The 12,584-nt window shown below is 38.0% G+C and overlaps 1 protein-coding gene across 2 annotated transcripts in view; it reads right to left on the bottom strand.

The window, feature by feature from the left end:
* Nucleotides 1-6,851: 6,851 nt before the first annotated feature.
* The window catches only part of SUSD5 (sushi domain containing 5), a 45,743-nt gene continuing 40,010 nt past the window's right edge, over nt 6,852-12,584 (bottom strand). For both annotated transcript variants that reach the window (XM_005014507.6, XM_072033192.1), the window contains exon 5: nt 6,852-10,367. In XM_005014507.6, the coding sequence (XP_005014564.1) occupies nt 9,106-10,367 (1,262 nt within the window). In that variant the 3' untranslated portion in view covers nt 6,852-9,105. The remainder of the gene's footprint in view (nt 10,368-12,584) is intronic.

The raw sequence follows: 12,584 nt of genomic DNA, 5'->3' as shown, positions 1-12,584 counted from the left end.
TACATCTAAGGAGATAAAAACATTCATTTCCATTGTGACCAAATTCAGCTAGGTGGACATGAATTGCAAAAAACATGAACTTTCTTGCTGAGTTGTTGATCCAATAGCTTACATATGGTGCATAAGCATAGTGTGTATGCTACTAAGCGTATACAGGGAGCAAGAAGGGTAATCCACAGGTTAAAGTGTCCTCTAGACTGTGACAGCAATCATAGAATCAGAATGGTTTGGGTTGGAAGGGAACTTAAAGATCACCCAGTTCCAAACCAACTGCTAGGGGCAGGGACACCTCCCGCCAGACTAGGTTGCCCAAAGCCCCATCCTGCCTGGCCTTGAACACTTCAAGGCTGAGGCATGCACAATCTCCCTAGGTAACACGATCCAGTGCCTTAACACCCTGATAGTAATAAATTTCTTCCTAATACCTGATCTCAATCTTTCCTCTTCTAGTTAAAATCCATTACCCTTTGTTCTGTCACTACAGTCCCTGACAAAGAGTCCCTGATCAGCTTTCTTGTAGTTCCCCTTTAGGTACTGAAAGGCTGCTATAAGGTCTCCCAAGAGCCTTTTATCCGAGCTGAATAATCCCAACTCCTTCAGCCCATCTTCATAGGAGAGGTGCTCCAACCGCTTGATCACCTTCATGGCCCTCCTCTGGACCCTATCCAGGAGGTCCATGTCCTTCTTAAGCTGTGGACCCTAGAGTTGAATGCAGTACTCCATATGGGGTCTCACAGGAGTGGAGCAGACTGAGAGAATCACCTCCCTTGCTCTGCTGGCCACACTTATTTTGATGCAGCCCAGGATACAGTTGGCTTTCTGGGCTGCAAGCGCACATTGCCAGCTCATGTTGAGTTTCTCATCAACCCAACACCCCCTAGGCCTGCACCTTAGGGCTGGTCTCAATCCATGTTCCACCCAGCCTGTATTTGTGTTTGGTATTGTCCCAACCCAGATGCAGGCTCTTGCACTTGGCCTTGTTGAACCTCATGAGGTTCACACGCCCACCTCTCAAGCCTGTCCAGCTCCTTCTGGATGGCATTCCTTTCCTCCAGTGTGTCAACCACACCACACAGCTCGGTGTCATCAGCAAACTTGCTGCGGGTGCACTCGATCCCACAGTCCATGTCACCAACAAAGATGTTAATTAGTGCTGGTCTCAATACCAACCCCTGAGAAACAGTACTCATCACTGGTATCCTCCTTTTACATTGAGCCAATGACTGGAACTCTGAATGCAACCATCCATCCAATTAAAACTTTTAAATTATAAAATGTGTGTTTTGAAAGATCCTGTAGGAGTTTTTGGCTTCTTCAACATATATCAGAACTAATGTAATGAAATCAATGGCAAGACCATTTTCTTCTCAAAGTGAAAATCTATCAAGATCCTTTTAACTTTAGGAAATACATCCAGCTGCAATTGTGGCAATAAGACCAAAATTTGGCTTGCTGTATAAAGCAGATGTACCTGATTTTCTTACACTTGTTCCATACAATATTGGGACTCCATGTATTATAATTTTATGTAATATTTTAACTTTGCTTTTAAAACTTACAAGCAGTTAATTATAAACAATCACTTGACCATGAAATCCATATATTACAATATACTGCTGGGGTAGTTTCTCCAATTTGTCTCATTTTCTCTTGTTTGAGGTGTATGTGTGTTCAAAACTGCTCTGGAGGCTTCTTTTGTTTCTCTTTCCAACCTGTGTAGACCAGCTCCAGATTTCCTTCTCAGGAATTGTACTACTGAAGTTAAAATTGTATACCCATGTAGCTACATCTTTGCTACCCTAGCTTTTGAATCCAGGAATCCTGACATTAGAGGACTTGGAACTGGTCAGGGAAAGAAGTATCCATCTAAATTGCCTTTGTTTTATAACATTTTTAGTTAGCTTTTTTCTTATCATTTACCAAACTGACTCGGGAGCTGTGCCAAGCACAGACAGCTTTCTGACTGTTTTTGCAGTGCCCTAACTCTTGCATGCTGTCTGTAGATACTACGGTGCAAAACCAGGGTACTATAAAGACCTTTGGGACAGGTACTTCAAGTTCCTGGGCCTGAGGTTTTCCAGAACTATGCACCTTGTGTGGAAGTAGCATGTATACAGAAAATTTCTAAATAGATTTTGCCTGTTTGTGAGGCAAGTAGAATATATGACAGTAAGTATGAAACAACACAAAGTCAGTATTCAGAATCTCTTTGCTTTTCCATGCAAAATTATTTCTTTCCAGCTAAATAACTCCATTCCTTTCTCCAATGCTGAGAGTAACGGTTTCACTTTTTGTTTTTTGTTTGTTTTTAATCACCATATGTGGTAAATTGGTGTAATACTTTCATTCTGCCAGTAAAACACTGGGCACTAAAGTTAACCTGTTTAGAGATTCATTTGACTTCAGTGGGTTACACTGGGGATACATTTAGCATCTATGAACCCTCCTTTTTTTTTTTTTTTAATTTTTAAAATCAAACAGTCATTTAACCATTGCAAGTCCCTCAGGTGTTATCAATTTTCTTGTGAGCTTGTTATTCTGTCTTTAGGGATTCCTTAGCTGATCTCTTTTCATGTTCAGTCATTTCCGCAGCTCTCAAGTTCACAGCTGAAATCCCTTGCCATTGTACATTCTCAGGTGGGGAGTTCATGATTTACTAAGATGTCCATTATGCAACGATTTATTTTTCGTAAGTCTACATTAAGTCTGACGTGCTTTACCGTTCCGTTTAACTTGAGTAGGCAACTGATATTCTTGTGGCCTTCTAACATGTCACTGTGATCCCTTTTTCATTTTCTTCAAGTGTCTGTGAATTTTTTCTGTCTTTCTTAATTTCCACTCCATATGGTCCCAAGCCAGTTCAATCTTAATTAGTACAAGTAGTTTTCAAACCCTTCTTCTTTTCTAAGGAGAAATAGCTCCTCTTCCAGTTCTTCAGTATTTATTGTGGCTTTTTTTTCAGCATTCTCAGGTTCTTTTAACAGATTTTTCTTTCACTGCTGCTATTGTTAAGTGCCAACATTTACATGTGACTGCAATAAATTAGTGTCTTTTCTTCCACTTCTCTGATCCTGTCAGCTCTTCTTGGGAGGCTGTGGAAACATGGTTCTTGCTTCCATTCTGCACCCCAAGTTCTTGCAATCATGAGTTGCCTACCTCAGATGTTAGCAGCTTCTGCATATCTAGATAGGATGTTTACATTTTAGCTCCATTTATTTTTTTGACAAGATCTACGGCATAACACTGGTGCTCAGGGAAGCATCATTCTTTTGAAGCCATTGTGTTTGTGTAACTAGACACAACATTGGTACCACGTGTCTGCTGGCCCTGGAGATGAAATTCATATCAACCTCATTGGTAGTATTGCTTGTTGTGGAGTCAAACAATTACTCTTTTTAATAATTGCTCACAATTCTAATAACAAAGTTGGCTATTTCTGTAGCTGCTGTTGGCATCTGATGCTCCGTTGCTGCCTACAATCAAGTCCACAATAATCCTGCCATATACTGAGCATGTAATTCAGTCAACAGCTCTAGATTAAAGGTGGGTGAAGTTCATCTTGTGGCAGATGGCTAACACAAGGGCCTGTATGCAATCCTTTACTTGGTCTTCTGCTGGGTGGGTGTCCTGTGTGATGGGGTCTTTCTTGAAAACTTAAGATTAAACTGAGTCACAAATGCTATAGTGCACTCAAGTGTATATGGATATCTGTTTATGTGAAGGACAAGACTGCTGTCTGTCAGGACAATTTTTGTTTAAAAGAACCAAAGTTTGGGCAAGAGAAAAGAATTGCAGGTTGGAAATCAATGTATCTGACGGACTGTGCTAGTATGTAATCTTTTTCACATTAATACCTGCTTTTACTGACAGTAATTATTCATGTGTTAGTGGGTTCTTAATAATTTGTCCTCATAAATATCAATATTCATTAAAAAAGAAAGAAGGGAGTAGTAATTCTACTCAAAGTATGGTTTGATTCAGTTTTGAGAAAACAGTATCTCAGACTCCATACTTGATGTGTCTCGGTGACTCCCATATCCAGTACAGTCAACCTCAAATAACAAATACTTTTAGAATGATCATTTTGGCGAATTCAACAGGAATTCAAACATAGTGCTGGGCTTTTTCATTCACAGTAATGATTCTGCAATCAGAACTTCATTAATTTGGTTGACAATATATGAGCCAGAAGAGAATTCAAATTGGTCCATTTTCCAGAGCTTTACTGCTTTGGAATGCTAAAATATAAACTTAAAAGTTACTCAGATGCTGTTCTCAATTCACATGGAAAGCCCATCCCGTCCAACCAAGGACGTGCCGTTTTTTCACACTTGCCAGAATAAATTCTACATCAAATTAAAACTTGTTTCTAAAAGACAATCTATTCCTCTGAAAATCATATAGCGTGTCTGGCTTTACAAAGCTTTTTCTCAGTACATTGTTGCAATTAATACCCATCCTATTTTGCCACGTTTTTCAGTTAATTACTGGTCTTTATGCAAGGAAGACATTGTAAATATTTCATTTTCTAAAGAGTCTTCATGAAAAAATGGTTTAAATAGCATGCGAATTTTACAGCTCTGAAAACGGAGTTGTGCTTAGACAAAGATTTGTTGGATTATAAAAGTACAAGTGTTTATTATGGCTGGTACTGAGAATAAACAGTTGCCTGCATATGCCAGCTACTATGGAAATATGTTTTTAAGTTCTAATGTGAGCTGTAAACCAAAGATACTTCAGTTAAAAAAATTCAATACTTAAACTGTAGGGAGAAGTAGTTGGAGCCAGAGAAAACATTCCCATTTAGTAATGTTTGAACATAGAGCTGTGATGCAGTTTGTAGCAAGGCAGTAAGAAAAACCCACAACTAATCTTTCATTGCAGCTGTCTGAGCTTTTGGTTGTCTGCCATACTTTAAACAGCAACTTCTTTTTTCTGGTGACTCAAGACCTGAATGACCTAGTGTGGAGAGTTTAAGCTATATACAAAAAAGAAGTTAAGTAAGAAATAGCCAAAGTAAGTTGGGTTGCACACCCCAGCAAACCAACGTTTTGTATCTTAAGTCCTCTTCAGTGCCTAGGAAAAAATATTAAAATAAATAGATACCTATTTATTTATTTTTGGCAAGGAAATATTCAGTGGTTTAGACACCCATCTCTTCTTCCTCCCCTCTTCTCTCTCCTTAGAGTACTGATGATGTATGGAAACTGAATTCTGTAGAGAGTTCTGAATTTGTTAAGTTTATAAATGCTGACCCTTTTTTTTGGTACAAAAAAACTTCCTAAGTTTTCTTTGAGTATTTTTAACTTTTTTTCCCTTTGATGTAGCTTTTAGGCAGGCCTTTTAAGCAGCAAAAAGTAATGAATATGTCTTTTTACTGATTAGTTCTTTTGCAAAGTCATTGAAATTTCTTACTTTCAAATGGAAATATGGGGGTCAGAGCTGTAACTTCATGTGACTAACTTTACAGAAAAAAAATTGGGGCTTTTTACCTTTGTCTCATTCTCACTATAACTTATCTTAAATTGATACATTTATGTATCTTCCTGAACTGGTGGTAATCCTGTAGTTTAACAATCTTACAACTATTGAATAATTTATTGCTATCGCTAATTTTTAAAATTGTCATTCATGGCTACCTATTATGATTTTTCACAGGTAGTATTATGTTAACACTACAAATTACTATACATATATTAAGAATAATTATTTTCACTGAAGAAAAAGAATCAATCTATGCTGATTCCAATGCTTGCAACAACAGATCCTCAACACAATAAAATTTGAGGTACAGTATGCAATAAACCAGTACAGTGCAATAAACTGTATATTATCCCCTATCTAGGAAATACAAGGAAAACAATGGAAATAAAGAAGGGGATTTCAGGTTGAGAACTTAACAAACACATAAGATCTGTGATCGTAATGTTTCTGTATAACGGGGAGCAAACACCTTTTTTTTCCAAGGTCTGGAACCCCAAACCAGGAGAAAGGCTTGCTACTGTGAAGACTCTCTGTAGCTTTAATGTGATTCCTCACAGCATCACTTCGCATCCTGCCTGGTAGCAAATTCATACAGGATGGTGCCAGATGTAGCAGGAGCTGATCTCCTGGACCAACTAATAGGTAATTGTGGACAATGGAAAAGAGAAGAGAGGTAGAATATCATAGTCTTGGTGCTGGTGAGTTAACTCTGGCCATCCTGCTCTACGTGGCTTTCCTAAAAGAGTGTAATAGATTATTTTCATCACAGGGCAACACATCAATCTCTTAATGAATAGATATCATCATAAAATCATGCCTGATATTTCCACTTTTACTTTTTGCTTTCCTAACTTCAACCCACGTCTGTCACTTCTAGCTCTTACTGCCTGTACTGAGCAATTCATCCTTGTATTTTGGCGTTATCATCTTCAGATTTTGTATTTACTGTGCTGTATTGGTTGTTCTCCATCCCTACTGTCTTTGACCAGCCAAGTTTCACACACAAAAGGAGGTCTAAGTCTAACGTATCATTCATGGACTGTTTATCCCTCTTTTTTTTTCTTTTTCTTTTTCTTTTTTTTTTTTCCCCGAACTCCATGAATCATTCTGGTAAAATAAAACTGTGAATACATGCAGATGCTGCTGCATGGGGATGAATGCTCTTCTGAGCAGAAATGAGATAGCAACCTAAGCTGAACACTTTTCAGCTAATTTTTTAATATCGAAGTGTCTTCTACAAGAATTATCCAAGTGACAGGCTTGTCTTTTTTCTATAAATACATAGGTAAACTGGATGATTTGCACAAGAGCACACACAACTGCTTCCTTTCGCTTTTCTTTAACTTGATTTTTATTTAAATACCTCCAAAGCATTGTGTTAATGTACATTTTCTTCTGGTTCATGATGAATAACAAGTATTTCTACGTCTCAAATAAGATCCCTATACAGTTTGTGTTTGAATTATATTTTGAGTCTCATTTTTACAGTTCAGTTCCTGAGACAAACAGTAAAGACTTGTCATTCTGGATAATGCTTCACAGAATTGTAACACACATTTGTATCTTTCATTTAAACAATATTTTAATGGATGTTCCTGTGTTCATTTTCAGCATATTTCCATAAGATTAAACACAGTATATTTTAGTTAACAGTCTCCATAAAGTTCCTTAGTACTAAATCCATTGTTTTTTAAAAACTGCTGCATAAAAAAAAAATTGTTTACAACATAAAATCTAGGTTATTTCATATTTTAGAATGCATTAAAAGCATATAGTCATGCATATGTCAGAGAACACAGTATTTACAAATCTGTACAGTTTTTCTGTTGTTCTTTAATTATTGTGGCTTTTTCCAGGCAATTAGGTTTAACTCTTAACATGCTGAAGACAAATTCTCCAAGATATTGTGTATCTGTCATTTAAAAAATCTTTGTTTTCCTTACCAGCATTGGGATTGATTGATGGATGCATGCATTGATGCCTGACGGGCCAAATTCTGCACTCCATTTCATAAAGTTAACTAACTTCCATGGAGTTAGAGGTGATTGCTACTGTGACTCAAGGCAGATCATGAAATTGGGAGGGCTCCACCGAGTCACCTTTTATTATTCCAGTATTTTGATGTGTTGAACTGCTTGAGCATTTTGGCTAAGGTTGTACAACATAGTGGCAGATGAATTCATTTCTGACCTGCAGATTATTCAGAGTTGTCAGTCTTTCTCCTTTTCATTCAGAAAGTTAAGGAAGAATATTTCATACTAAACACACCAGAACTGTTTGAAGGGATTCTAGAAAACATCTTCCTCCATCTTCCTCTATATCCACAGTTATTTTCAAAACTGTTTGACATGTAACATGCTGTTGGAAAAGCCTCTATGTTTTCATGCAAACACCCAGTATAAAAGTCAACTTTTTGCATTTTGTCAAGTGGATGCAATTTCTCTCTTTCCGAAGTTTACCTTTAAGACTACAAAAAGCAGCATTCAAAACAGTTGCCCATTTCCCATCATCAGTCGTTGCCCATCCCAGACACCTCTTCAGCTGACGAAAGAGCAGAATGGTGAAAATCAGTCATTTCACAGAACTCATATGGCAGAAATATTACATGTAGCTTCGGTTGCCAGACGTACTACTGGCTGTGAATTAAAACTCAAAATCTTGGTCAGTAGCTATCATGCTCAGAAAAGCGACTGGCTTCAGATTAGGTTCCCCTGCAAGGTACTTCATCAATGTCTGTTCTGTAATATGACATTATAACACCTGAAATCAATGGTGCTCTGACTCCTCTCCTGCTGACATTAAAGGAAATATGGCCTTTGCAGTATTCTCTGAATTCCAGGGAGGCATCATCATTTCTATAAAAGGTTAGTATAAGAATGGCACTTCTTCACTAAGGCTAAAAGAACACCTTCCATAAAAATATCATAGCAATCCAACACTTTTGGCTTGTTAAATTCATTACACTGAAGAAAAGTACCTTAGTAATCATTGCAATACTATCCATTAAAGTATGGTAGCAAATAGTTTTTCTTTTAAAGACATGTCAAGCAATAATTTGTTATGGTGGTTTATCCTGACAAACTTGGTCAGGTTCTCAAAAAGGAACGAACAGCAAATGTGTGGTTGCTCCAAAAACATCCTTCTCCCCTCCATTCCTCCTTCTTTCCCCATTCCACTGAGAATAGTCCAAGGAGGCCTGACCAGCCCTGCCATTAGATTATAACCAGGTAACACAAAAATTAATCAATTAATCAATTAATCAATTAATAGGAGCAAAATGTAAAAGAGGAACAAATTGTAGGTGTACTAGCAAGCAAACCATGCCCTGCTGATGTCTCCCAAAGACTCTTGTGATAAAAACATAATTTACATTATTTAGCTCTGAAAGGTCAGATATGCTAAACTGTGATTTCAATCAGATGAAATCTTTTCTGTCTTCTGTGTTCTTTTAGTTTGTTGGTTTTTGTTTGTTTGTTTGTTTTTGTTTTGTTTTGTTTGTTTTGTTTTGTTTTGTTTTCTGCTTTCTGCACTGCTGGATTTTAGTATCCAAGAGTCATTTGATCCTTCTAGCATCAGTATGTTTTTCTTCTGATATCAGCATCTCTCCCCAAAGACCCCTGGTTAGACTTTCTGCATTTCAATGTGTTGGTGGTGGTAGTGGTGGTAGCAGTGATGCCTGGGTTGACACCTTCCATTTAGTTTATAGATAGAATTTTTCTGCTGCCGTTTTTTGAAAAAACACACAGCCAGTACAGCTGCAACCAGAAACAAGCACAGAAGAATCACAATTACCGCTATGATAGCACCTTTACTTGACTTGGGGCAACCCTCTCCCTCACAAGGTTCAGAAGTGGGGACAGGGTTTTCTCCAAGGCCCTGGGTGAGATTTTCTTGCTCGGCTAATTCCTGGGGTGATGTGTCAGTAATGATATTTGGAGCTGGTGCCGTGGTTGCTACTTGCGTCGGGTAGGCTGTTGTTCCTTTTGCTTCATAGGTAGTGTGATCAAAGGGGCTGACCATCATAGAGGTTTCTGACGTGGATGTTTTTAGGCTGCTTATGTCCAACAGCATTGTTGTATCGGGCTCCTGAGTCACAGTTTCCAGAGATGTAGTTGGGTGGTCCCATGCGACATCATCATAACCTCTGCTCACACTGAAGTCCTCCAGACCACTCACTGATGTAGGTGGTACTGGTGTCTCTTTGGCCCCTTCATCATCTATCCTCGTTGTTGCCACAATTTGTGTTAAACCTTCCTCTGGAACTGGGCTACCATTGCCCAATTTTCTAACTTCAACATGATTTGGTTGGTCAGTTGTGAGGACAATATCTTCTTCTGTTCCCATCGATCCATCAGCTTTATCCCCCTCCTCTTCATCATCCTCTACCACTTGTGTTACAGGATAGCCATCTAACCAAGACTCATCAGTAATGGCAACTCTGTCTATCTCTGCCTTTGTATCATTGTTTGTGAGAATGGGTCCAATGGGGAAGTCCTCACTGTCATAAAACATTTTTGCACCAGGTTCATCATAGACTGTCTTCACTCCAATATAGTTATCACCCTCAGAAAACTGTACTTTAGTAGAATCATCTGTCTCTTTCTCTGATTCAGGCTCACTGAAAGCCTCTGATGGAAACCAAAACAAATTTTTTTGGCTTAGGAGTGAAACAGGGGATTCAGTTGGTACCCTGCTTCCTTTTTCAGGAGTATGTGTGTCCTGAGTAACCTCTCTGGTACTTTCCTCTGAATTCTTACTGAAAGAAGGCTGTTCTTGTTCCTGCTCAATTTCCTCTTTGCCATTGGCATGTTCATTCTCAACAACTGGTATTGATCTGTCATCAGGAAAATTATCTTCATAGTCAATGTGTGCCTCCGTTTCATCTAGAAAAGTTAAAAAATAAAATAAAATCCAACATTTAATTTCTTCAGAAAAGTGATAGAATCATTTGTTAAAACAGCTGTAAAGAAAGATGCAACGAGGTCTGATTTTTAGACAGGATTTTTCATTCAGTGTTATTGTTTATTTGAAAAGGGGATTCTCCTCCATAAGCCTGATAGTCAATATGAACTTTTAAAAAAATTATAATAGGTGTCAATGCTAACTGCTAACAACTTGTGTTTCCAGATTTTAAAATGTATATAAATAACTTAGTTAGAGGATTTACTTAGAGGTTTCTTTCAGTTGCTCATTGTTTTCTCAAACATTTACTCTCCCTAACATGACTCTTTTCCAAACTTGAGGACAAATTTTCATTATTTTCAAGCAATAAATAGGTGTGGAGAGGAATGCATACTTGAATGTATTCAATTAATAACCGAACTTTTTTTAAAGATAAAACCTTTTAAGTTTTACAGCAACTTCATCTGTTTTCAGACAGAAGGATTGTGCTTAGTACTCAGTGTTCACTTTTTCATCATTACAGTATTTTCCTGAAATGACTCGGAGTTGCAGGGATAGGACACTTGGGGCCAAGTGAGCAGAGTAGTATTTCTCATCCCATAAGAGCTTTTCAGAACTGTCCAAGGAAGATCCCTGTCACCAAAACTGATACTGCTTTCTGCTTTTCTTCATCTGGAGAAAGAAAGAAAGCTTGAACCCCCAACTGCAAGGGTAGAAAACTCTGGCTCTAACACCTAGATATCAAGATAATACTGCCTGTTTCTCTTGGGCTTCTTATTTTAAGAAGCTGAATGTTACCAAAAGAGAGAGACAGCAAGAATAAAAAAGGAAAAAAAAACACAAAACAAAACAAAGCATAACACATAGTGCAACAGAGAGTTGGATTCATCACAAAGTTTGAGTTTGATTTAGAAATATTCCCCATGCCTTGCCAGACCTACCACTCTTAGTAAAATAGCCTTCAATCAAAGCATGAAACTAAGTGTTTGAATTTGAATGAAATAATGCATTGTAACTTATATTTCTTCCACTCTTCTAAACCTTAGCCCAAATGAAAACTTTTCCAAGCTAGACTACATGGTTGATTTTCAGCTCACACCAGTTTTACTCCATAGAAAGTTGATGTAATTGCTGAGATTTATGCTGGCATTAAAAGTCCTAGAAAATAGTGCCTTGGGACATGGAAAATAAAGCAAACTGATTAAGGGTGATAATTTTTATTTTTCAGAGAGTTTTTAGTCTTTTATGAAGACAGTGAAGCAATAAACTGGGAATGACATGAGAAACAAGAAATTAATCGAAGCTGCATTACAAAACATTGCAGTCATAAAGCCTTATCTTTTTTCGTCTTTTTACACTCAACCGATTTTGAATCACATTTTCATCTGGGGCCCACCTCAATTTCTGAATGAGTCACATTTTCCTTGGAGACTCCTTTCCAGACTTCTGGCAGAGCCATATTTGGTCTACTCTTAAGAAAGATTAGAAATATTGTCAAACCAGTCTGACCAAAAACCACTTAGCGGTGATACAGCTCACACTACCTTACTTTTTGCCAGAACAGCTTAAGCCAGGTGCCAGAACAGAATGAGTATTAGCAAAAGGTATTTTTCTTGGAATAGCATCTGGGACTGTCATAAAGTGAAACAGTTATGCTGAGGAAACTGAGATGTATGACATAGCCTGGAGAGAGTTAATACCTATGTGAAAGTTACTGTGCTGGAGAACTGGACGTGCTCAGGAGGTCCCCTCATCTCGCATCAAGGACACATGGTGAAGTCTGCACAGGATGCAGCAGGGCCAGCAATGGGTCTCTCTCCCTCCTGGTCCTGGTCTCCTCATCTGCTTGAATAATCCTCTAGATCCTCTTTGTCCTCTCCAAAGTAGGAAAAAAAAATCCCACATGGTTCAAAGACAATTTAACAGACTGGGAATCCTGCTATCAATGCAGAAAGTGTCCTTTATCACTTTTCTAATTTACCTCAAAATCTTTTTCCAACAACATTTCAGACTTTAGCTAATGACTACCTCTGAATACCAAAGCATTTTAACAACGTATTTACGAAACTCTGTGTGGGCCATTGCTATGTGACATTTGTAATAGCCATCAAATGCTAGTCTCACCTTGTTCCCTTGTCTTGCTCTCAAGGAATTTTTCTATCTGGTGCTGTCTTTACACAGAAACTTTGTCTCAGGCC

Source organism: Anas platyrhynchos, chromosome 2, assembly GCF_047663525.1.
Source record: "Anas platyrhynchos isolate ZD024472 breed Pekin duck chromosome 2, IASCAAS_PekinDuck_T2T, whole genome shotgun sequence".
NCBI classification, from domain to species: domain Eukaryota; kingdom Metazoa; phylum Chordata; class Aves; order Anseriformes; family Anatidae; genus Anas; species Anas platyrhynchos.
The sequence above is the reverse complement of the archived record's forward strand: the minus strand, read 5'-3'. Positions and strand labels throughout refer to the sequence as shown.